The sequence below is a fragment of the Monopterus albus genome, unplaced genomic scaffold (genome assembly GCF_001952655.1).
Source record: "Monopterus albus unplaced genomic scaffold, M_albus_1.0 scaffold51.1, whole genome shotgun sequence".
In the NCBI taxonomy this organism is placed as follows: Eukaryota; Metazoa; Chordata; class Actinopteri; order Synbranchiformes; family Synbranchidae; genus Monopterus; species Monopterus albus.
Window position 1 is genome coordinate 4,396,754 of NW_018127931.1, and position 27,124 is coordinate 4,423,877.

Consider the following 27,124-nt stretch of genomic DNA (forward strand, 5'->3'; position numbering starts at 1 on the left):
ATGGCATCTGGAGGAATGGTACGGAGCACAAAGTGGCTCTATATGCAGATGACCTTTTGAGCTTTATCTCGCGTCCGGATACCTCCCTACCCGCCATGCTGTCCCTGTGGAATGATTTTAGCCAGTTCTCAGGATATAAATTAAACTTAAATAAATCTGAGCTTTTTCCTGTCAACAAGGGGATGTCGGTATCAGACTATTCCAATTTTCCTTTTAGGACTGTGGAGGATAAATTCACATACCTTGGTATCACAGTTACAAGGAGGCATAAGAACCTTTTCAAGGAAAACCTCCTCACCTTGCTCGATCACACAAAACGCAGCTTGGCTCAGTGGTCACCCCTTTCTACCTCCTTGATCCAGCAAATTTATTCTATCAAAATCAATATTCTTCCTAAATTCCTATATATCTTTCAATCAGTACCAACCTTCATCCCCAAATTATTCTTTGATACATTAGATTCTATTATATCGTCTTATATTTGGAAGGGCAAGCGCCCTCGGCTCAGCAAAGTTCACCTTCAGAAGTCCAAGGCTGAGGGGGGTATGGTGCTACCTAACTTTTGCCTATACTACTGGGCGGCCACTATTCGCTGCCTCACCTTTTGGTCATACTTTCATAGTCGATCCGACCATCCTTTGTGGGTGGCAATGGAATTAGGCTCGGCTAAAAATTCTTCCATTCCAGCACTTCTCGGCTCCCCACTCCCTTTCGCACCATATAAATTCACAGATAATCCAGTGGTCGGTCACACGTTGAAAGTGTGGGCTCAGTTCAGAAGGCACTTTGGTTTTCTTGAGTTTTGCCCCTCGAGTCCCATCTTCGCCAATCATCTTTTTCAACCCTCCTTATCGGACCCAACGTTCCAGGAATGGCGGGGACTGGGTATCAAGCGTTTTAGAGACCCCTTCATAGACACCAGTTTTGCATCGTTTGGGCAACTGTCTGAAAGGTTCGGTCTCCCTAGGTCTCACTTTTTTCAGATACTTACCACTTTCATGTTCGCACTTCTCTTTTCACTGTACCCAGACAGGTTTACTCTTCCTGAACGGAATAGACCTCTTGTCAATGTTAGATGCCTGTCGTTCACATTTTGGTATCCGTTTCTTTGTTCAAAAAGTTAATAAAAATATTTCTGAGAAAAAAAACCTGAAATAATTAAACAGGCAGACCCATCAACCTTTAGCTACAGTTACAATTTTGGACACCCGTACAATTGTTAGTTTTCCAGTGTCCATATGGCAGTCATTAAAGTGCCCATGGCATGCTCATTTTGTTCGTTTCCAGCCATTTAATGTTTAATCTCGGGTACCCCTACATTAGCTTGGCACCCCTCATAACTCCAAATAGTCTGTAATTATTTCAAAATGATAACACCAGAGAGCCTCTCAAGAGGATAGTTCGTGAATGTGCACAACTCCTGTTGCCGGTGTTGCGTTGCAAGTGGACAGCAGGACCAGTACACCGGCAGCCACTGGTGGATGTCAGGGAAGCTCACATGAACGCGCAACGGCCTGGATTTTATGCCCATTCAAGGAGATCCTTAAACTATCATGTAATACTTTATTTTGGTAGAAAAAAGTCTCAGGAGCCAGAGTTTGCGAGATGTGTATATATAACCTCATTTATTGACCTTTAGGTCATGTCTAAGATGATAATTCACCACTGTAACATTGTAGACAAGTCAAAAAACAAGCAAAAGCATGCCATGGGCTCTTTAAGTTAAAGCTAACTACAAATGTTTAAGATAAGGAAGAGATGACAAATGTTGGACACAGTGAGAAAAGTAATGCTATTATTAGCATGCAAGCTAAATTGCTGGCTAGTGAAATCTTTTATAATGCATTTTGAAATAATGATGTCGTTACGGTGCATTATTGTTAATTCCACTATCCAGAGTGAACATCTTTAGCAGGATTAGCTAACTGAAGATATACGTGATTCTTCAAAAGTCGTATATTAATTAGCAAAGCAAAAGTGATGATTTTGCCTTAAAAGCTGGATGAAAAGAAAAAAAGGTAACCAGATGGACCTAGAGACAAGTAATAAAGCTAGTGCCAGGGAAGAAAAATTTTAGATAAAACTGAAACTTTAGAACATGATGGTAACATAGAAGTGATGCTGGTGCTGTTAATCAGCTTGTTTTCAGTCCTCTCCCATGGTTTCAATCTCCAGCCAGAGCCTGAGAACTGGGGCATGTTTGACTTTGACATAAAACCCTTTCATTATATTCTGGATCCTGCCAAAGCCCTGTGTGATCTGGCCTCTGTTAGCATCTACCCTCCACATGACTGTGCACGTGCACGCACACACACACACATGCTGTGTTTTCATTCATTGTGGGGACTTTACATTGACTTACATTCATTTCCTGTAGACTTATCCTAACCTTAACCATAACCACTACCTGCCTAACATCTAACCCTGACCTTAACCTAACACCTAACCCAATCCTAAGATCAAACCATGTTGCCCCCTTAAAATTCAGTAATTTCCTTGTGGGGACCAGAGGCTGGTTTCAGTCCCCATAATATAAGTAATACAAAGGCTCACACACTGTATACTCTCTCTCTCTCTCTCTCACACACACACACACACACACACACACACACACACACACACACACACACACACACACACACACAGTATGTTCTCTCTGCTCTCTATAGTATTTCCCTGCCAGAGCCAAGGAGAGTAGCAGACAAAGCTAATGTTAATCTCTAGCTGAAGGTCAGCAACATTTTCCTGCAAAATGAAGGTCAGGAGGATTCAAGGCAAGATTCTCAAATGTCAAATGGAAACTTGCCAATGTGACTAAGCAGTTTGTCTGACCTAATGCCTTACATGCTGCCAGGTTCATTAGTCTTTTGACCATGTTACAGTAACACTGTTTAATTGACTGCAAAAACAGTGATGGTTTGTTAATTAAACATTCTCAAATACACACAAACACTCATTTCTCACCACAAAATCAGCTCAGATCAATTTTCCACCCCAGTTCACAAACAGTATTATTCATTCACATCAGTGTCTCTCAGCTTCTAGTGCTTATCACCTAAACTGACCTATTCAAAGCAGGTTATGATTCATGCCTTATTCATGCCGGTATACAGGCTAAAACCAACTTTACATGCATTACTAAAGAATCTGTAGACAACGTCCTTGCTCTTTTCACTGACTGACCACAATTGGTTTGCTACTGTATCAGGCTTTTGTTGCGGGTGCGACTGTGGTTCGGTGGGTAGAACAGTTGTCTCCCAACCGGAGGGTTGGAGGTTCGAATCTCGGTGCCTACAGTCCATGCTTCGAAATGTCCTTGGGTAAGACACTGAACCCCCAACTTGCCCCCAATGGTTAGAGTTGGCGCCGCAGATGGCTGCCATTGGTTCTGTACCGGAAACAAATTCCTTGTGTGTAACATACTTGGCCAATAAAGGTGATTATCCTTATCCTCTGTTCTTATCCTTTGTTGTCTCAGTCCTCTCCTCACTATTTACTGTTTTACAGTCTTACCCATCTCTAGTTCAGTTACACTTAAAATGTACTTATTGTGAGTACCATTCAGAGTCAGTTTTACACAGTAGAAGTTTCAACCACACAATGTGTAAAACAGAAATGAATATAATTACATTTCACAGATAACCAGATAACCATGATCACCAATTGCCAGGATGCTAGGTGTTAAGTGAAAGAAAACTACCAGTGTGTACTGATTAGCATTTGGTTCTGGCAAACTGCTATACAGTAAGTGTGGCTAAACACTGCCCCCGATTCTGTAGTCTAAGATAACAGTTGTCAGTATATTGCCCTACAGACAACATTAACTACTGTGTGAAAAACGTTTTACAGCAAAAAGAATTGCCATTAAACCAAGTAATACATAAAAACAGACCTTCACGGACAGACTGGTGACCTGTCCAGAGTGTACCCTGCATCTTGCCCAGTATCAGGTGGATTAGGCTTCAGCCACCCTCTGAAGAATCTATTGAAAATGTAGTTTGTTTAATTCAGTCCAGAGTCCATAAGGGTTAAATATATCAGTTCTACCAGAGGATTCACACACGTATCATGCTTCGCACAGTCCTCCACGTCCTGCCTGAATTCCACACATGAAATTGGCATTTACTGTATGCCATTCTAATGTCATTTTATGAATAAAATGCACAGTCAGATTAAAATTCTTCCTCTGTCTGTTGTGCCACCTGCACCGTAAGGAGGATAACTATTTTCTGCATAACAAAGGATCAAAAACAGGTTGTGTTTTCTTACATTACCACTGGCCCCCGTTTTATTCTTAGATAACCCGGTCTTGTACATCTGCTAATTAGCTGTTGTAACCAGTTAGTGCTTATTGCAAGGCAATCAAGTAATATAAGGCAATCATTTTCCTTTTGTTATCGCATGAACTAGGAAAAATGGGGCTGCACACCTCTGCCAACTGCTGAATCTGATTAACACTATTCAACAAACAAATAATCATCAAGTATGGCTGACATCTGGGTAAAGTGGCTATAGGATTTAAATAGATGCAAAATTAGTGGTATGCTGGCTCAATCAAAACCTTTATAATGACTTTACTGATACTTGTGAGACTAACTTAATGAAAGTGATGTTTATGAGACTGATTTAAAAACCTGGATAAACTGTCAACTATTAAATTTGAAAAACCTTTGGGACACATTGTACAATTGTACTACAGCAACATGATACAATTTAAGGTACATACAGTAACTCAGTGGAGTCAAACTCCCTTTCATATTTTTCACTTTGTACAAAATCCTAATATTCCCAGATGGGATTTAGGTATTTTCCCACAGCCAACATCAGCAGGTTTCTAAATATTATCATTAACACAACACATTTTGAGGACTGCAAGGCTCTGGCAGTGGTTTATGTTTCTCTTTCAACAGTGTCAGTGGCTCTGCATCTTTATCTCTCTGAAGGTAGCAGAGGGTGAGGTGTTTTTCCAATGGCACTGCCTGTAAACTTCCATTGCAGAGAGGGGGATCCTCTCTCACTTTCCTTTTGACATTAAAAACAGATGTGTCTGCTGGGGGGTGGGGGTGGGGGCAAGGTTGTGTGAGAGTCAGTCAGATATGAGCGGAGAAGGAGAACATCCAGTGAGAGGACACAAGCTAAATGGCCAATATGTAACAAAAGTTGCTGATGCCTGACAGTGTGTTCATAAAGACAGTAAATATATAAGAGTACAGATAAGGTTGCAAGTTTATAAAGTGTAACTATGTATGTTTGAATGTATGTGTGGGCCTGGTATGTGCTGTGTCATGCAGTCATTGCTGCATCATTCCCCATCAGCACTTTCCTGAGAATATCAACAAAGTTGCTGCCCCCTTGTGGCAGTCTCATGTACCTACAGCCACTTCAGAAATAATTCATGAGTTAAGCAGCTGCTTGTCTTTACATGAAACCAAGTTTGTGTGTGACTGTGTGCACGCATGAAAGCTAAAACAGGGCATGAAACTTCCTTTGGCCTGGGTACATTTTTGTTCTACTCATATCAGATAACGGCCAAACTAAAATTGGCCCATGACCATATATGGAAAGGGAAGTGAGAAGCGTATGTACACGTGTGTGAATGACTGGAACTGAGATAAGTTTTGCTAAGTAGATATCAGGCTCACCTTTCATCCAATCTTGATACAAAATAGGGATACAGACACAAAATGTAAACAAGGATTCACACCTGAGACCTAAAAGTGTGTGTAGGCATGGGCAGGCATGTTATTAAGGTGTGGCCATTTAACCTCAGCCTGTGTGCTTTGGGATTTAAACTGCTGGGACAAACAGTGTGCTAAAACGAACAGTGTGTTCTTTATCACCAAATTGCCAGGGAAAAACAGATTGCACTAAACAGTCTGTAAGCAGAATGACACAGATTGGCTGTAATTTTCATCAGAATGAATGGAAATTGGCGTTGAGTGGAAGGCAGTGGCCAAGTATTTTAAATTACAAGTGTTGTGAATGTTTGTCTCAGGAACATGTTTGAGTGCTTTGACGTAAATCAAATTATACTGGTGCTTAAAAGAAGCTCAATTTAATTATGCTAAGAAAGTTGCAAGAAAAAAAACAGTAGTACTTCAACAAACAGTATAAAACCACTAGAAATAAGCCTCTAGCCTCCTTAAGATGCGTGTGCCCCCTTCTTGCCACTGGGGGAGACATGCTTAAAGAACATTACAGCCACACTGTATGTTTATGTGCGATGTACTTACAGGGAACAGCAAGATGGGGACGGTCAGAGTGACAGCAGTGAGAACAGCCAAACGGACCAGCTGCAGTAAAGTGTCAAATTTATACACCTTGGTGAAGGTGTGAAGCAGCTCTGCTTCCACATTATCTGTGTTGGAGTAGAAAAAGAGACACAAACCCAATGAAATGAAACAGTTGCACCAATGACAGATTTCCCTTAAGCTTAAAAATAGGTAGGGACATAAAATAGTAAAAAAATAAAGAATATATTTGTGTAGCAAAACTTTCTCTTCTTTCTTTTAGAGGGGCTTATCCCTTACTCCCTAAACTTAATTACTCTACAGAATATAAGGTATTCAAAACCAGCTCCAGCTTAACCAGACACAGCAGTAAAAAGCTATATTTGCATTAACAATCCAATAATGTCAAATATAAAGAATAAAGAATAAGGGACTGTTATCACACTGCATCTTAAAAAAGCAAGTGACAAACTTTGAAGCTATGATTACTGCTTGGGTGCATCTTCTCTTACCATAAAAGGTGAGGTAGCCAAACAGCGCTGATAGCATATACATGACGAGCATAGCCAAGATGGATAGGTTGGAAACGTTCTGCATTTTTTTTCTGCTGCGACTGAAGAAACAACACACACATTTAGAGAGGTCAGAGTGTGGCTGCAATCTAAGACTAGAAGTGTATTTATGCTCAAGCTGCATCTGTCCAGTCTTGGATGAGTTGCACTGTCTGCACATGCTGGTGTAATGTCAGACTCTGCAGAATATGATGCTCTGGAATGTGATTCTATGTACCCTATTGGCCACAAACTATACTTTATTCTGTTACAACCTCATACTACTTATTCACATGTGGTTTTAGAGACATAAATAAGCTAAAACAGACACAGCTCATTCCCCATATGGGTACAGTAAGTCCACAATGAATTGATCCTTTGAATTTTATTTTAGGATGTGATTATTGTGCTTTGCTGCTATATAAAGGGAAGGAGTACACTTACTCTTTCAGCTCACTGTAGATAGGCAGGATTTCAGGATGGCAGACAAAGGCAAAGGCCAGGATGGGTATAGTGTACGCTGTCTATAAAAATCAAAGCATGACATACTGACAATGAAATGCCTAGCTGTGTAACACTTTGCAGTGTAAATTTGTATCAGACATTCTCAATTTTATTTTACTCAAAACGTGACATTTGGAAGGCCAGGTTGTAATGATGTTTTCTGGATTAAGAACACACTACTGGAATCATCTTGCACATACACAATATATTATTGGTCAGCTACTGTCAGGTCATGACTCCAGGTATAATGTATGCTTAAGAACATCTCAGAACTAGTCCTTTGTGGTTGACTTTGATGTGTCAGTGTCAAGAGGGATTAGACAAACTATTATCACAGGTACGTTCACACTGCAGGCTGAAGTGACTCAAATCCGATCTTTTTGCCCAAATGTGACCCATATCCGATTTCCTTATGACAGTGTGAACAGCACAAATCCAATTTTTTCAAATCCGGCCCGGGCCACTTTCATATGTGGTCCTAAATTGGATACATATCCGATGTTTTGCAATGTGACTTCAGTCTGAACGGCCAGGTCGCATTTCATGCGATTTTTATGTCATTGAAATGCGACAGACGTCACAATTCTGCGCTGGAGGAGGCGAGGCCATAAGCAATATTTGTACTCTCCTCCTTCTTGATGTTCTTCTTCTTATTATTTCTTTATTTTGATTGCACATTAACTGGTACATCGCTACATACATGCTATCACGAGCCACATCCATTTTTATTTTTGCAAACACAGTACGCTGTGTCTGACGTCATGTCCTCTTCTGCGCATGCGGGTCACCTCAGGGCTGTATACCGTTCACACATGAGACAGATGGCAGTCGCATTTAAATGACAGTGTGAACAACAGCGCAAAAACAAAAATCGGATTTCGGCAAAAAATCTGATCTGAGCATTAAGACCTGCAGTGTGAACGTAGTCTTAGATACACCTATGTTTCACTCACATAGGAACCTTCCTATTTAAACATCTATTTTGCCAGTTCTTAGAAATCCAAAACAGCACCAAAAAAGCAGGTAGGCAGTAATCCAGTCTAAAGAAGAGCAATGCCTGTTCCTCCTTTGAAACATCATGAAAATCATAACCATGGTTAATCAGGTTTACATTAGCATTGCATCATCTTGATACAGACTCACACAAATTCCTAAACACACAAAAGTTAAAACACACCCTAACTCCCCAACTGTCCACATTAATATCATTCTGTGCCCCAGCACACCTGCATATGTACAAAGCCTGATACAGTAGGTGGCAGTATCCATGTAGTTGGTTTGCAATCCGCATGTACTGTATATACTGACAAATACTTCTATAAATCTCAGAGTTTTTGTATTTAGTATCCAGTTGTCTTTGTTGGCCCAAATTTTAAGCAAGCATTTTACTTCTTTGTTTCTCCACAAAGATACTTTTGCAGCCATGTTTTTTAACATTTACACCTGTTACGGTTTAGTCCCCCTCACCAGGAGGGTGAGGGAGAATTGAGGTAGGACTCCAAGATTGCTGACCCAGGTGCTAGTTAAAAAAAGGTGGTTTTAATGGTGGGGATCACAAAAAGGAACAGAGTCAATGCACACATACAACCAGGGCTGGGCAAAGACGGCTGAGGAGACCAGGACGACCAGGGGAATAAACAGGCTAACGGCAGAAACCAGGAGAGTGGGAGGAACAGGATGAACAGGTGAATAAACAAACTAACCAGGAGGATTGGCAAACGAAAAAGGAAATCCACAGCACAGGAACTGTCAGCGTGGACGTCTAGAGATGTGTAACACAAAAAAACATGTAACCAACGTACCAAATGAGATCCACAGCACAGGAACTGTCAGTGTGGATATCAAAATTAACGTCTAGCTAACCTAATGGAAAAAAACATAAAGAGATCCACAGCACAGGAACCGTCAGCGTGGAAAACAAAATGACGTATGATACATACCACGAATATAGGGGCTGTTACGGGGAATGCACGCTAATGCTCCGGCGACGACGGAGCGTCTGCCAGAGGTATAAATAAGGAGTACAGTAATCATAGAAATGCACCCCAGCTGTGTGCACCGACAAACGAGTCACTAATTACCGAATGCAACACAGCTGAGGTGCAGATCCTGCAGGTCGAGAGGAGAGAAAGGTGAAAGAGAGGCAGGTCGCGCCGAGCGGACCTGACAAAACCAAAGTCAAATACTATAGTTATGATGTTACATAGCAGCCCGCTTCCTTCTTTGAGCATGGTTTTCTTCATATCTCCCACAGACTGTTCTTGAGTGCACATGAATCATTGCTAGAGACCACCTCCTCAAGCAGACTCGGGCATGGTGCCCGAGTCTGGTAAGCTTGTGTTCACACTGATCATAATAAACCGGACTTTGGGGTCAAGTGTACTTGGATATAGGCCCAGGTCCGTAATTTGAAACTACTTTAAATAACACACCTTTACAAGACCCACTAGTTCTGTATTTGAAAAGTCATACCCTTTAAACCTTCACCAGTGTGACCTAAAAACACACAATACAGAACTAGTTGGATAAAAGTTGGTCAGCAGATGTTTTCACTTGACAGAGCAAATCAGCGCTTTCTGAGCTAGCATTACATTAACCTGTAGACCACCGCTAACCCCGCTGTACCTGTGAGTTGAAGACAAAGTATTTGGGTGTGCACATCTCCTCATCATCAGGATGAGATTCAAAGTGGACGCCTGTAGAATGATGAGTGTCATGGCTGCCCAAAACCGCTGAGGAAATGTCATCTTGGGAGAAATCCATTTGTGCCGACTGGTTTTGTATAGAATATAACCCAGGCATATCTGAGGCATTCATGCTGAGGTTTGAGTGGTGGTAAAAGAATGGAAGAGGGCAGGGCAGCTGCGTTTTCTTGTAGATCACCTGGAAAAGAAGTCCATTAAGTTGCGTTATGTACTTCTGAGCAATGTACATAAAAATAACTAACGCAAGAACAGCAAATAAAAAAAATTCAACACCAAACTGGCTGTTTGCCTTAAGAGCTGGACAGTCCTACAACTCAGCCATTTTGGGATTTTATTTTCTAGTCAATAGGGTAGTTCTACACACTAATGTAAAGCTAAATGACCGAAATGCCTTCACAGGTTTCCAAACAGTGCACTCAGACAGTGTAATATACCCTGCGGTTTTCATACTGGAAGCCCTAAACTCTCAGGGAATGGTAGGACAGGGTCAAACATCATGCTTAGCACTCAGCTAATTAGTATATCTAGTTAGCTAATCATCTAAGCAGCATTTAAAGTCATTTAGAGTCTGTAAACCTGCCAAATAAGACCAGTATTCACTCTACTTTTCGCTCTTCTTTGTTTTCCACCAGCTTCAGAAAAAGATATCTGGCCTTTTAGCCACAAAGGGCTCCACTATGTTAACTAGTTAGGAGCTAATAATGTCTATCTACTGTTTGGTGCTGAGTAGGTGCATATTGTGGTTTTATAAAGCCTTTTCACTGATACAGCTGCCAAATGAGGTTCAGGTGAGCACTGAGCATGAACCGAAACAATAAAGCTGAGGGCTGTAACTCCAAAACCATGAGCTGAAAAATACTAACATACTTATTGACATTTTTCTGTGGGATCATCACTACAAGTTATCTTTTTCACATTACGCAACACTTTTGGATTCTCTGTAGACAAATGTCTGGTATGGCATTAGAGGTGTTGCATGATGTCCCTTTCTCTGCCTGAATTGCACAATTCAGTTAAATTTATTTGTATAGTGCCAATTCACAACAACAATTGTCTCAGGGCACTTTGCATAATAGGTATATCAGTACACTATTATAAGGAAAACCCAAAGGAATCCCCCTTGACCAAGCACTTGGCAACAGTGGGGAGGAAAAACTTCCTTTAACAGAAGAAACCTCAGACAGATGGTTTGACACACATCATCTGCATTGTATTTGCTCAGGTTAAGCAGTGGCTGACCCAACTGGCTTGCAATGGCAGTCATCTCTGATAGCATGGTCCGCTCAACTGTCCAACCACTAACACTCAACCAAGATTGTCAAAGGAAGAAAACACTACTAATAACCTCACAGCAGTACTGGAGGCCAGAGCTATGCCATGTAGAGTAACTATATGGCTAGATAGCATATTTCCAAGGTTATTAGGCCCAAATACAATAACTTCAGTTCTGTCGGTATTTATGCCATTTAGACATGCTTTAAGTTTGTCCAATTGATCTGATTCATCTGAGTTCATAGATAAATATAGCTGAGTATCGTCTGCGTAGCAATGAAAATTTATGGTGTGTTTCCTGATAATATTGCCTAAGGGAAGCTTGCATAAAGTGAAGAGAATTGGACTTAGCACAGAACCCTGTAGAACTCCATGAGTAACTTTTGTCTGCGTGGAAGATTCATCGTTAACATGAAGAAACTGGAATTTATCTGATAAATAGGATTTGAATCATATTAGCGTAGTTCCTTTAATCAGATAAATGTCAGATAGACATTTACTGTAGTGTAAAATTTCCCCCACATAGTGTATAATCCATTACTGTAAAGTCAAATGTTATTAAAAATGGTCATACAGGAGACGGTTTTGGGGAAAAATTATTAAGTGTTCAGTTTCGATGCCATATGTCAGAACAAAATCAAGGGTGTGATTAAAACAGTGAGTGGGTTTATTTACAGTCTGAGAAAAAAACAACTGAGTCTAATAATAGAATAAACACATTGTTGAGACAGTCATTATCAACATCTGCATGAAGGTTACCTACTATGATTACTTTATCAATACTAAGCACTAAATCAAAGACATTCTGAGAATTCACTTAAAAACTGAATAAGAGACAGGTGGATGGTATACAATAACAAAAATAACTGGTTTTTGAGTATTCCAATTCTGGTGTAAGAGACTCAGAGTGAGGTTTTCGAATGAGTTATAACTATGTTTAGGGATAGGGTTGATAAATAAGTTTGAGTTGAAGATCACTGCCACATCGAAGGATGTGACAGTTACTGTGACTGGGGAGGTGGATTCATTTGGACTGAACATATTCTTCCTGCTGTAACCAAGTTTTAGTAAGACAGAATAAATCAATTTGATGCTCACTTATCAAATCATTCATTAACAGAGACCACATTTAATAGCTCACATTTGATTGTCCTGTTATTTTGTTTTGTAAGAAAAGTAGTCTTATTTTCAATTAGGTTTTTATGAATAACTCCTCCTTGAGTTGATTTTTCATTTATATAATTTAGGTGGTTGGGAAGAAGACAGAGCCTCTATGGGGTACTGGGAGTTTTGGGTGGGTAAACTGTAACACACTGGTTGTCAGGGGCTAATATCAATGGTGGAGAGAACTGCTAATTACATATTACGTCCTACAGGTGGGAGCCATTCCTGTTAAGATGAAGTCCATTCTTGGCAAACAGATCAGGTCGACCTATGAATGCCACCCATATTGAGTGGCTGTCTGTGCTGAGTGAGAAGACCCAAGGCAGCCGGCTTCGGGGAGTGTCTCTGTCACCTGCTGTGCAGGGTGTTGGCTCCTTGATGGCAGTGGGTATATGGTTGTTGAACATCCCCAGGACCTCAAATCTCTTTTCCAGCTGGATGGCCCTAGATGAGAGAGACTGGGAGTGCAAGGCATTCCCACCTCATTTCCACGAGCGCCTAACTACAGTCTAGGGCTCTGATGCAGCAGGTGTAGAGCAGTCTTGCAGTTTGGGTTTAGCACCCAATCTGGTCCATGGATCATCCTCCTAGTTTCGTTTGATGACCGGTGGCTCTGGCGCTGTTGTAGTAGATGGGCCGCGGTGTTGTCAGCAAGAACACAGGGGCTCTTGGCCAAAAAGGACTCCAGGTAATGCTTCCTCTTGGATTTGAAATTTGATTTTCCATTTCAATCACCTTATGTTTTAATTGGAGACATCCTGTGCAGTCCATTGGAGAAGCGAGTGGAGGCATTTTTAAATGAATAGAAATAGCAGAGACCTGTGATGGCAGGCAGCAGAGTTAAAAGCAGATCGAGGCGTAGGACTGTGTTGTGAATTCTGAACAAGTGTGAGGCCTGCTGTCCCTCATTTCTCACAAAACAACATAATTTTATTGCAGTTTTCCGATCCTGTTTTATCCTGGTGCCTGAGTCCATAAAAGCTGACTGATTACACTGGCCAATAAATGCTGCTAACTATTATTTGTTATTTCAGGAGGTGAACAGCATCATTTGAAAATGAGCTACTTTGTGTGATCTACTGAAATATTTTACATTTGATTTATACTTTAGACGTAAATTGTAGTTTTCATATCTACTCTTGCTTATGTTTGAATCAGAAGTAGTTTCTAATACAGGTGTCCATAATCAGTGATATTCCGTTTTTGTATCAAGATCAATTTATGTCTTAGATTATATTTTGGTATTTTGTTTACTTTTGATATATACATTTAATCTTTGACACATTGTGATAAGTGATAAGATCTAATTGTTTTTGATATTGTTCCAGATCACAGGAGTTCATGAGGTTGATTGCTTTGATTGCTTTATTATAGTAGTCTTTAGTTTTCTTATTTAGAGTTTGAATTATTTGTGTTTGGTTTTTACATAGTTTCATGTACTTCATTTATCATGTTGGCATTAACCATACCACTGAAGGAAATATACATCACCAGTATGTACGATGACCATAACCATGACCATAGGTGAGGGTCGGAACGTCTGATTGTTGATGATTTTGTTTTAAACAATTCTTATGTTATCTTTATATTAATCTTGATTCAATATTTACTCCATATTTTGTACTCACTATATGTTAAAATTGCTGATGTGACAACAGGGTGGTGGTGATGTGGCAATGTTGCTCAGAGGTGAAAGCTTGCAACAAGGCTGTGGTTTGAGAAGAGGCCACAGGAAGGGATAACGGTCCACTTGCACATTCAAGTGTTGCCCCATTAGAGGTCTTAGTTTAATAGGAAGAACACACAGTGCAGACCATGGAGCAAGTTTCCATCCTCTGTGAAGAACCTCCTTTCCATCTGGTTTCTCTTCCTCTAGGAGGAGAGGGTTTTCTACTGAATTGCAAAAACAATTACACCTGCTAATATGCACCAAGGTTTCATGTCAAAAAGGCTAATAGTAAACAACTAGGGTGGCATTATGCATCCATAAAGGAAAGGAGTTTCTTTCGAGTTAAACAATAAAGTTCTTTGGAGTGTTTTCTTTTGCTAGCTTAATTACAGGAAGGTTGGAGTGCTAACGATCAATGGTTCATTACTTGAGGAAGAAGGAACTTTCTGCATGGGTTCATTGTCATGATGAGATGGAGATGGGGGAATGAAAAGGAGGAGAGACGAGAGGTTCCAGGCTTTTGAAAGTTCCTGTCTTTGGACAGTCCAGACATGAGGCGGAAGACTGTTTTAGGCAGTACACCCTTTTTTGTATCTCAGAAAATCAATTTTGTAACTTTTTACATTTTTTTATTAAACTTTTTAAACTTACTCCAATTCAACTGCTGTCTTCGTCAAACACCTCACCCAGGCCCGGGTCTCCCCCAGGCAGAAAGGTAAGAGACCACTGGCGACACATATGGTGATCAGGTTCGGGTGTTTCAGTATTTGTCTCTACTCAGCAGGGAGGTATTGCTCTAACTACACATACCCCAAAAGATAGTGGTTACCATATTGCATGGGACTGGCTTATAGAGGTCATTCACAGAGTGGTCTGTTAGGAGCTGCTTGACTGCAGCAGGGTGATCCTGGCCCAATTCTGAGCTCGATAAGGGAAAGACCCCACAGTCCAGTGGGCAGCTGTTTCTAGGGCATTAAGGGATTGTCACTCCTCATACTTGATTCTCTGGGTATACTATGGTCAGCAAGTTACCGGCGTGAGTAAAGTTGCACTAAAAGGGCCTTAAAGAGTCTCACATACATGTGACATTCATATGCCATCGAGGCATCCCTGTCTGAGTGACTGAGCTTGCGTTTACGCTACAACTGAAATCCAATAAAATCCCAGTAGGACTCCAATGAACTGAGTTATCTTGATTGAGGAAATAAAGCTATCAATTTAAAACTAAGATGACTCAAAAGGGACTTTAAAGGAGGAGGTAGGATGATAAAAAGTAAAGATTTAAAGCTCAAAACAGCACAGCAGCTTCAGGATACACACTTCCACATTAATCATGTGATACAGTTGGACACATAAACATAGAAGTGCCTACTGCCATGCTAGTAAGAGGCTGCACTTACCACTCCCAGAAAGAATACCATGCAGGAAAGAGAAAAACTACTAGTGTAACCCAGGTAGCCTACAGGAGGAGAAAGCATAAGTGATTAACACACACACAACAATACCAGACACCTATATGTTGTTATGCTGTAGTGTGCTATTCTTTAGATCACCCATTTCTAGATTATGACCCATATCAAGAATAGACTAAGAAAAATCAGATATGAGCAGAAGTGAACTGTAGTGATGGTCCAGTGACCAAACAGCCATGAACAGAGATCTAATTCCTGTGAACACCACAGTCATCATCAGTCTCATCTAGAGATGCACAAATTACAATTTTTTTGGCTGATTCAGATTTTTTTAAAGTGTGACCTGCTGATTCCCAAATTTTTTTTTTTTATAGATCTGGCTTGCCGACTTCGACTTTGGCCGATTCCTATTTTCTGTTTTACTTTGCTGTGTTTTACCATGGGTTAGGTACATACACATACATTTCATGTGTAGCCAGTAATTACCTCCTTGTGTACTATTTGTCTGAGATTTGTATGTAGTTTTCCCTTCTCCAAGGTGTTTCTGTAGGCTCCTCTGTGAGTTTTTTGTACACCTGGGGCTTCCAATGTGCAAGTGAACATGTACATGAGCCTTGCTTGAGGTGCATGTGAGATGCTGTGCACTGTATATACTACACTCTTTGTCTGTGTCACTGTGTGTGTGACATGGACTGTTGTGCCTCTAAAGCTGATCAGCACAGAATTGGAAATCTTAGTGTTCAGCCAGTCATCAATAAAGGCCAATCATGCTGAAAACTGGCTATTTCCAATCTTTGCCAATCAATCAGTGCATTTCTGCACTTGTCATTTATTCAATTTTTTGCTTGTTTTGAGCATTATTTGATCATTATTATTGCCTTTATTATTTTTATGTGGGTAAGTGGGTTGTGAAGAGGCAGAAAGAAAACAGGGGAGACAGATCTGTGAAGCTTTGATCCAATTTGCTTTATGTCGAATTGTCTTTATTGGATAATCTGATCTGTGGGCTTGGTGTGCAGTATCTTGGAGCTGAGCTGGATCTGACTCTCGTGTACATAAATTACATCCGAGTGGTAGAGCTGATTAATAACTTATTAGCAGTGTTACATTACTGTAACTCCAAACTACCAGAGCTGAATAAGTGCTCCACTAATGTTACATTCCTTCCGGTTTAACAGAGCTGATTAGATAGCTGTAAGAGCGTGGAAGTACTAAGAAATGTGGCTTAGTCCTTACCTAGATTTTTAAGGAGAGACAAAGGCAGAATGATTCCTATCGACACAAACACCACCAGGTAGTTTCCATCCAGGTACCATTCACTGCCAACACAGCACAAAGGTGAAAATCAGACTGTACACACAAACACAAAAGTATACCTTACCCTCAAAAGCACATGCACTCACCTAGAGTTTTCTTGTAAACCCAAGAAGGCTCGGATCACTTCAGGCAACTCGTACTTCACAATAAAGAGGTAGCTGGACATGGCTGTGGGGCGACATGAATGTGACACAGAATATTTACCTGAGTTTCAAAACTTAATTATATCACACGCAGTCAATAATACACAATAAAATGTGCCAAAGAATGGGAGAGCATTCATATGGATGCTCAGTATGCGAGTTGAATGATGTTTACCCATTATTTGGCTCCACAGAGGGCGGTGTCAGGCCATGCTGTCATAAATCTTCAGAGCCCCATAACAAACAACACTATTTCCCAGACCTAAATTACCCTTAACACAAAGCATCCCTGAATCCTATCCTCACCAAAGCAAACAGCAGATATGTGGCTTGATGCACAGCATCTGCATTATATACACTGTATATAGAAGTTTAGCATAAAATTAATAAAATGCAGTATACTATAGTTTTTTTTTTTTATCAGGCTAGGATGCAAAGAGAAACACATACATTCAATGCCTACCTCCAATATTCTGCATAATTATTGATCCAAATGCTGCTATTTTTCCAGGCCAACCAAATGCTCTCTCTCCCAGCTTTTCATAAATAAGGGACCCTGTCAGAACAGACATATTAATGGAGAAGGTTAAGAACTAGATAAAACAACATGCACATATATTTTGCACTGTCACCAGTTTTGTTTTTATGCAGTAGATTCCTTTAAATGCACAGATAACCTGCTAGGGACAGACTTGTATTCCTAAGTACTAAAACATACTCAATCTGCTCCTACTTCAGTCAGTCTTTTCCTATTTTTGCTCTCTCTTCTGGAACTTCCTGATGCTGATTCTGTGCTTTTAGTTAAAAGGTAGTATACAGTGCAGAGTTTGTACTCCTTTTTTCCTACGTCTCATTGTGTGTTTAGTTAACCTTAGTGTTTACAGATGCTATAACTTAGCTGTTAGCACTTTGCACCCTACACAGTAACAAACAGAGGCACAGTTTTTAGAGATGAAGCTGTAAAGCATACTGCAAAACAGAATCACATTGAAAATTTGAGAAAAGTTTTAAAAATAAACAGCTCTGTGCAGCAGAGCTTTTTTTCCTACTCTGATAACCTGCTTTTGATTTATATTCATCTTGTGACCCCTTGTGGGAGTTCTGACCCCTAGCTTTAGAGTACTAGTCATTGGAGGGCTGCTGAACTCAAAGTAAACTGAAATACCAACCTCCTTCTTTTGCTGTCACAAGCAGGAGATGTACAGAATACAAGGAGAAGATGGCCACAGCGATGAGGAGGGCTCTGCAAAGAGAAGGAAAGCAAAGGACACTGCTAAGTGGTGAAACATCACAGCTAAGTAATGATAGCAAAATACTTTGTGTATGGGGTCACCTTTGGTATTTTTCATTTAAGTAATAGTGAACTTAAAGGAAATAGGGGAAGGACAGAAGTGAAATTAGTAGTCCATAAAACTTTGATGTGATTGCTTTGGCTTAGCCCTGGCAGGTAGGCAAGTGATTTTTAGCATCAGAATGCAGGAGGTTTGTGTTGGCAGTGTTTTAAGAAAGATGCTTGTTACCTTCATTGATAGAAGATGGCAAGAGTTTATTATTCCATTTTTGCTATCATTCTGTAGTAGCTACAGCCATACTCCATTGAGACTGAGTGCAGAGAAGTGACACTTGTGTTTTAGCTCTCTTGTTCCCTGCAACATTGCCAGCTCATGCGATGTCATGCAGCAGGGCATGATTACTGGGTGAAATTGAGGGGTGTAGGGTGACAGCAGTGTTGGATGTTCAAAGTCACCCATGAAAGGTGATAATCCATATGCACAATACAGACAGAGCTTGGTGAAATATGGCAGAAGAGCATAGAGTACAGATACATTACATTCAATGTGGTAGTGCGAGTATTTTTTTTTTACAAGAGTTCCTTCTGTCCCATTGGTTGGTTGATGTCTTATATTGCATGCACGTGACCTTGGTCCCTTGACTTTTCCTTTGGTGCCAACAGCTAAAAATGTTATCATCAACATGCAGGCTTAAAACAAAGCAAAACACACAGCAACAAGAAACTGCATTTGTTCAAAACTCTGTAATTAAACAGCCATAGCCTACAGCCAAAAAAGTAGAGCTGTGGCTTAAAAATTAGTTACATTAAAAACCCTATAAAGGCACAGCACCATAACAGGTAAAATAAGTCCAAGAAAAGGTGAGAAAAGTTGTTACTGTGCAGGGTAAAGTGAAAACGGGCTGACTTGTTAAATAAGGTCTCTTATTTGTAGGCCTTCATACCTCTGTGGATTGTTAAAAAAAATCCTGAATACACAGCAGATACTCAAATGCCTGAACACAAACTGTAGGGACATTAATAAGAAAGCTGGGGATGTTTCTTGCTGTTCATAAGAACTTCAGAATCAGATGTGATGCTTGACAGGGAAACTGTCAGGTTGTGTTCAATGTTTATTCTGTTCCTGTGTTTGGTCTTCAGCTGGACCAGAGCTGAGAAGCCACTTTCAAAAAGATCGGTTGTACTGAATGGCAGGATATTCTTGTTTGCATTGGAGGGATTCTCAGTCATCGTCATTCACCAGAACAGAGCGGCACACCTCAGTGAATTTCCTTGTCAACGTGCCATTACATGATGACTCAAACAAGAGAGCTTCCTCGTTGCTTGGCAACGTGACACTTGCCAAATCAACTCCAAACAGACTGCGCATCTATTCAACATTCCTCTGTTTTTTGGGAAAGTAGTCGTGAAATAAGTCCTGTAGTTTAACGAGAGGCGCCGTTTTTGTCAGTGCAATTTTTCCTGTGGTGTAGAACAGCTGCATCTTGTGGCAAATACTTGGAAACGTGTCAAATCTTCTTAGGAAATGTGCACTGTGGGCAGGTCAATCTTCTTTTTGAAAGCTTCAATTTTTCAGTGTGTTCAAAATATGCTACCGGAGCAAGCCACCCTGCATCACCCAAAAGGGGTGCCAGAGAAGAGTTGGAATCCAAAAAAAAAGTTGCTCTCTCTATTTTAAGTTCATAGATGATGTGACAGTACTTTTCCTCTCGCAAGCTAGTGTATTTCTGCATGGTACAGTACCTGTGCATGTTCACTGCCGAGGTCTTCATACAGCTTCTGAAAACACGTGTTGTTCCTGGGGCTCCTTTTGATATAATTCACTACTTTGATGACCTTTTTCCGTGTTTTGAATAGGCACCTGGCACCATATCATTAGCTTCTAATGCCTCTCTGTGCCAAGTCATGTTTGGTGACCCACTCTACCCCTGAATCATTGCTGAGATGTATTAATGTAATAGAAACCAGTGCTAAGACAACCTTCTGTTGATATCATGGTTTTCATTCCAAGGATTTTTGTGGTTGGTATCTGCATGTCATTATACTGTAGCCTGCACACCCTAAGAAGCATGCTGCGGTTTATTTGTTCTGTCACTGCAATACTTACGTAAATAGAACAATGCCAGTATTTGCCATTGCAAAGGACAAGCCCAGAATGCCACTACCCATGATGGCGTTGCTCAAGTTAAAGACAGACATGCCAAAGGATGTGTGACCTGGGTGCTGTTCAGAGAGAGAAGAAAATTTAGAAGAGAAATCTGCATGAGAACAAAAGAACAATGCTAAAAACAATGATACTAATAGAGAAACAACTTCTTTCAGCAGGGCTTAGATACCAGTAACCTCAGCAGTAAAACATCCACTAAGGAACTGCACAGTATTCCATAGTAGCGCACAACATTTCCAGGAAACTTCTAGCAAAGTCTGAACACCATGAGTGTCTTGTTATCTTTAGCAGTCCTGTCACCATCCGCTGCAGTCCTTTTTTTGTGCTCAAGAGCAAAATTTTAACAAAACATGGTGTCAGGTGAGGTGACACAAACAGTTCTGATCAGCTGACAACCAGGGTGCACATGGTCTGTGCTGGTTATTTGAGATTAACCAAGTGTTGTTAGGTTCTTTAATTTACCTGCAAAAATAACTCAATATTAAAACACATATTATGACTTAACTTGGTATTTCTTTTTTTTTTTTTAAGAGTTAAGCACTTTCTCTGCTAGATCACAGATGTGAATTGTGAATCTCCTTACATATTCTTCATTGTATTCCTCATACTTCTTCTTCTTCATCATCCCATTTGTCAGGAACTTCTGGCTTTCTCCATCCTCATTATCATCTATAAATTGGCTGCAGGGACCAAGAAAGTAAAAGGAAATGAACACAAGCATGCACAATATGCAGTTCCCGTTTTATGTATTTCAACTTTTTATGTTAGATTTTGTGACAAAGATATGCCAGCACCAATAATCACTGAGTTTCTGCCCTGAAGTCAAACCAGCTCTATAACTGGATCAGTACCCAATTAATAAAGTAATTCAAATGAATACTTGACAGATCTAAATAACTATCAGTAAGAAATTAACACCTGAATTTTCTGTTCGTCTGGTCTGTAGTCATAATAAAAACACTATTTAGACTTCACAAAGGCTTCATTTCCATGAACACAATTAATCAGTTTGAAGCAGGAATTCGGAGGATGTGTTAATTTGCAATGCTGTAACAGTACAGTAATACCCAAGTAGGTTACGTGTTGGGATCAGGGTTAGCCCTAACTCCCCTAATCCTGACCCATGCTCTGGCCCATGCCTCTCTATCCCAAACCATTTTGAATCACATGGAGTGTGGAGAGTCCTCGAGATAGAAGTACTTCACCTAATCCTATAGACCCTAAAATCAAGTGTTTGGTGAAAACAAATTAATTGGGCTTCTCTTAATGCCTTATACTGGTCTTATACATATTATCTAGGTGCCAAGGAAATAAAAATCTTGGCATCACAGTTACTGACCTGCTGATGGTAGCCTTCTCAGAGTCAATGGGCTCTGTGTAGCAGTCATCCAGGCTGTTGGTGCTGTCATCATCAGCCTCTGTGGAGACTTTCTTTAGCTCCATACGATCCATGAATCCTGGCATAGTGGTGCAAAGCAGGACAAGAGGCAGCAAAATTCAGCTGTCAGGATTTCAGGGCTTGTTTACAAGGCGATGATGCGTTTCTTCCTCAATCTCTGCTAGACCTTGTTACCTATTATAAAAAAAAAAAGCAGGAAACATTAGGGAAAGTATCAGTGATTAAGATGTTTTTGTAGTTAATTCTTTGGATTTTCAACAACAGTACCTACATTTTAAAGGTCACAGGCCTGCAGATGCATGTAATGTCTGACTTTAGCAACTTCAACAGAGCCTTTTGGCCTTTTAGCCTTGATGAAAAACAAGCTCGTCCATGTCATTTCCTGGAACTGAGGAACTGTTAAAGCTGGGATATGATGCAACCATGGTGCCTCATACAGCTTCATCAATATTAGCAGGGCAGAAGTCTTAATAGCTTATCACTATTTCAGTTTGGCTTGATTTATGGTCTTAACTATATTTATTTTATGACTTTTAGTAAAATCCAGCAAATGTTAATTGTTTCACTTGGATCTCAGTTACAACACTTAAACCAAATTCAACCAACCCCTGAGAATTCTGTGCGACCATGCAATTTTGTCCAGTCACTGTAACTTTTCTACAGATTTGACCAATTATCACAGTTCCCCACAAGTTTCACCCATCATAGCAGTCCCCTGTGTAAAACGTTGAGTCCTACTTCAAACTTACTTCATTTTTTCAGGTTGTGAAGCTGCAGATGTATTTAGCATGTTAATGCGCACTAGAAGATGCTTATTTAGTATGAGAGCAGTGGTAGCAAACTACAACAATGAGCTTAAAGATGGTACAAAAGTGGAAGTACAAGTTAAATTATACTATTACATCATTATGACTGCACATGAAATCAGCATGCTAATGTGGTAGCTGTCCAAAGCAGGACAATTTTATATACAGCTGGGTAGTTTAATCTTTAACAAGAACAGCTTTGGTTTTGCATGTAAAATCTTGTTCTGCAAAAGTAACTACAGACAGGCAAATGGATGGGGGCACTGTGATCCTAGAAGAGGCTTCTCATTTATTCACCTGTCTGTAGTTCACCAGAGTTAATTTTTTTTAATGAAAAATATACATTAAAGAATGTAGTAAATGATAATGTGAAAGACGCATGAATGGACATGAAGTAACTTAATGACCTGCTACATCTATGAAATCATAAAACTGATCAGATCAGTAAAACAGTTTCCTCCACCAGCCAAAATATCTCCTGCACAGGACTTAGCCATTTAATGTATTTCACATTCAGTAACATTCTGTCTCAGGCATTAACGCTTCTTGGAAAAACAGGTTTATGAATCATATTCATCTACCATCCAGAGAATTATATACACAAACCACTGGGGGACAAAAATGCAACACAGCATAGGATCATTTAACATGAAACACTGTGGACGTAGATGTAACATTAATGTTCCTTTCAGTAAGATATGTTTTGTATTGCCATCAATCAGTTCCAGGATTAATGTGAGCAGTCAACCATGAATCATCTCTAAATGTTCGCTGCAAAAATCACACTGTTTTAATGATATCCCAGCGATTTAGCATCACCTTTCAAGCTGAAACCAGTGAAAAGGATTTCAGTACAAATGTCAGTCCAAATTCTGCAGAGCAGAGGAACAAAATAAATGTGAATGAAATAGGCCTCCATGAACCTCACGATAGACAGGAACAATACATGTAACCATGGTAATTGTACACAAACAGGATGAAGGAGATATAGCCTACAGTAAATATTAAAAACAGTTTAAAAATGACAAAAACTAGACTAAAATGTATTTAGTTTTTATGGACTAAAACTAACAAAATTCAAGACTAAAAGTTGGCTAAAATTAATGTGCATTTTTGTCAAAATAAGATAAAATCAAATTCAGGTGTCAAAATTAACATGGTTGATCTACCAGAGATTAAGATGATATATTTCAGTTAACAACCACATCAAACACATCAGTAAACCTAATCTCTCTGCTTTGCTTTTTGCTCTGTGACAATCGAGTTGATAAACTTTTCAATGCCAAGAGGATTAACCTGTCTAACTGGGCTAACTTGACATGTTCCTGCATTTAAGCACCACTGTACAATCATAACATTATAGACGCACATTAGGCAGTGTTTCATGTGCACACAGACTCTGATCTGATTGGATAAACTCCACATACCAAAATATTAAAGGCCACATTTTTGTGTAGGCACAACAAAAAAAAAATTGGTGGCATTTTGGTGACAAGCACTGAACAGATGGTGCACAGGTGGGGGGTTCATTCAAATGAGCTAGTGCAAATTGACATAGAAATCAAACTTTATTATGTTTAAAGCAAGAACATCTTTAAATCAGTCTTCATTGATCTATAAATTATATTGACTAATTCTTACTGTGTCTACAGCCACTTTACAGCATACTGTAATGCTTCTTCAGTTCATTGAATCCATCTGAAGATCAGGACACATACTGTATATTGATAAATTCGCACCCTCTAATTTGTTGTGTGTCCTCAGTAAAAATTCATTAATCACCCCATCCTCTCATTTATAATCCATCTCAGCCAGCCCATTCGCACTTTGCGCTGCTGCACCTACATGAAATCTACTGCACTTTTCTACCTTACCCAGACAAAGCACTTTACCGTTGCGCCCACTCACCCATTCACACACACACTTACACACCAATGGTGGCAATGAACTAATGTAGCAGACTGGAAACATCCATATGGTTTATGCTGCTAAGACCTATTGCTTTGCGCTGGTCATTGTGCTTACACTATTACCCTAAAAGCTAATGAAACAGCTCTAAACAAATGTGACAGTGACAATGCAGAGACGAGAGGAGACGCTAATACTGTATGCAAGCATATGCAACACTGATCTGAGCACTCAGAACCTATTGTATCCTGAGATGCCTTCACACTTTCAGATGTTAATTTCAATGCAAAGTGTGATCAGGGCCACACAACAAAAGCTAGACAGCTATGTTGCACAAATTCTTTGAAGTTTTTTCTTAATCTGCCATACAGCAAAGCTTTTTCAGATTATGGATGATTAATATTAAAAATCTGTAATCAATTAGTCAAATGTACTGCCATGGATATTATAGAATGCAAAGCATGGTGAAATGAGAAAACAGCACTAAGTAATCTAAAATATACTGTACAAAGCAAGTACAAACTGAACTTTGGTCTGAGTCAACAAGAGAGCATGTACATTCTGTCTGAATTTAGGAAATCAAGAACCTTACATACCATCTGAAACTTGCTTAAATAAGAAATATAAGATTTTGTATCCAGGAGATCAATTTAGAACCTCGTCGCCACTTTGAACTCACACGCACTTCATACACATCCTCCGGCGAAACTCTTGCATCAGCCAACAACCTGAGAGCTACATTCTTTCCAGCACAAAAATTCCCATTGATTGTGTTCCTCAAGCACACCCTGCTGCAACCTGAAGGGTGAAATCAAGAAAACGCTTCACCTCCAAAATGGTACAGTTTTTATTAGAAACTAACTGACAACAATTAGTTGTTATTTTTATAAATCTGTCTTAGGCAAGGCAAGCATACTCACTTGCTGAAAACTTCTTTAATGAAGTTCAAAAATAGTTTTTCCTTTTTGAAGAAATGTATTTTAAGAAGGAAGCTAGATGACAAACAAGTACAGAGGTGAGGAATTGCAACTCTTTTGTAACTCAGGTAGGAATGGGGGCATTTAAAAACTAGGAGGGAGGGCCTCTGTCCACCAATGAGGAGAGACAGCTCCCCTTCCAATACATACACACACACACACACACACACACACACACACACGCCAAGAAGCTTCTTCAGTTCTGAACTGAACAGAAGTAGTTCGGATGAAAGGTGAAACATCTTCAAGAATCTCAAGCAAGTCCAGTTGCCCACTTCAGATAGTAGCTAGCTAGATAGATAAGACGGATTAAGTAGATAGATCGATCGATAGGTACCATAACATAGCCAGAACGTTTGTCACCAGACTGACGACACTAGAGTGCATCATAACTATTAAATACCCATGGTCACTTCAAGACATGATCATTTGACATACCATATGACCACCCAGTTTTCTACTGGTGCTTAAGTATACAGGCCAGACATATGTGGACTGATGATAGGTCATGGCTACATTGATGATCACACATGCCTCCTACACTTAAAGCAACTGATTCTATTGTCACTGTGCTACCTCTTCTGTACTTACAAAGATGCACACACAATTATTTGCACACGCAGCTGTACACAGAGTTAGAGGCCCAGGTGCACTCTGGGCAACTGTCAGTGGTTTTGGGGTAGGCTGTGCCACTGGCCAACCAATAGAAGGACACCGTTGTTGGGATGTCGCTGTGTCCAAAGTCATGTTTGTGACAGGGATGGAGTTTTCTCTGTCCACACTGTAATGCTGTCCAAATGAAAGAACATACACATACTGCATGTGATGACCAAACTGCATCACTGCAACACCTTTCAAGCTAATTTATGAAAGCCAAAACAATGGGTGTGAATTGAAATGAACAAAATATTAGAAACCTTTGAGCGTGTCTAGAGAGAGTTCTTATCATCAACAGCCACAAAACAAAAAAATACCACATGAAATGACTGTATCAACACTAAAACTGATGTTGACAAAACAGAATATTTTTTACTACATACCTCAATACAAATAATATGACAATATTTAATCAGTAAATATTTGTGATATTTACCAATGAGACTGTTCATGGAATAGTAAAGTGATATTAAATAGGCTAAACCATTCAGCTTGAACATTCAAATTATTTCAAAAAAATTGTATTAATTCAGTGTTATGCAGTCACATTTAAATGTGTTGAGTCAGGAAACTAAACGGTAGGTTAGCTATTAAATAATCAAAATGTGTTAATTGTGGTGTGTGTAGGTGGGAATGTGTGGGTGTGTAGTTCATGACTTGATGTTGGCCAACACTACATTTAGCAGAAAGCTGCGTTAACTATTATGTAACATTTTCTTGACAATCTGTCACAAGGCAATTAAAAATATTTATTTAAAGAAAAAAAATAAAAGTTTGTTCAGAGGAAAAAAATCTAAGAAAACCAAGTTAAATTAGTAAATACATATTCAATAAAGTACATTTTTGTAACAATAGTCGGATCGTCATAACCATTTGCGTGTACAGACAAGGTGCTACATTTCCATCACTAATGTGAGACCAACTGACAGTTTTACCAATGATGATGTCTCAC

At 39.8% G+C, this 27,124-nt stretch overlaps 1 protein-coding gene across 2 annotated transcripts in view; it reads right to left on the bottom strand.

Annotated features, from left to right (window-relative positions):
• Positions 1-27,124, bottom strand: part of slc38a4 (solute carrier family 38 member 4) — a 49,622-nt gene that overhangs the window by 9,510 nt on the left and 12,988 nt on the right. Inside the window, exons 2-14 of one of the 2 annotated variants that reach the window (XR_002275060.1) lie at positions 21,765-21,998; positions 21,009-21,105; positions 20,366-20,481; positions 18,137-18,210; positions 17,431-17,523; positions 16,911-16,992; positions 16,744-16,826; positions 15,496-15,554; positions 9,911-10,168; positions 7,226-7,305; positions 6,743-6,843; positions 6,234-6,358; positions 3,893-3,982 (exon numbers count right to left, since the gene is read on the bottom strand). Coding sequence is in view for 1 of the 2 variants with exons in the window: in XM_020601348.1 (XP_020457004.1) it covers positions 6,234-6,358; positions 6,743-6,843; positions 7,226-7,305; positions 9,911-10,168; positions 15,496-15,554; positions 16,744-16,826; positions 16,911-16,992; positions 17,431-17,523; positions 18,137-18,210; positions 20,366-20,481; positions 21,009-21,105; positions 21,765-21,889 (1,293 nt within the window). In the remaining variant the exon portion in view is untranslated. The remainder of the gene's footprint in view (positions 1-3,892; positions 3,983-6,233; positions 6,359-6,742; positions 6,844-7,225; positions 7,306-9,910; positions 10,169-15,495; positions 15,555-16,743; positions 16,827-16,910; positions 16,993-17,430; positions 17,524-18,136; positions 18,211-20,365; positions 20,482-21,008; positions 21,106-21,764; positions 21,999-27,124) is intronic. The other variant, XM_020601348.1, reaches the window with a different exon arrangement.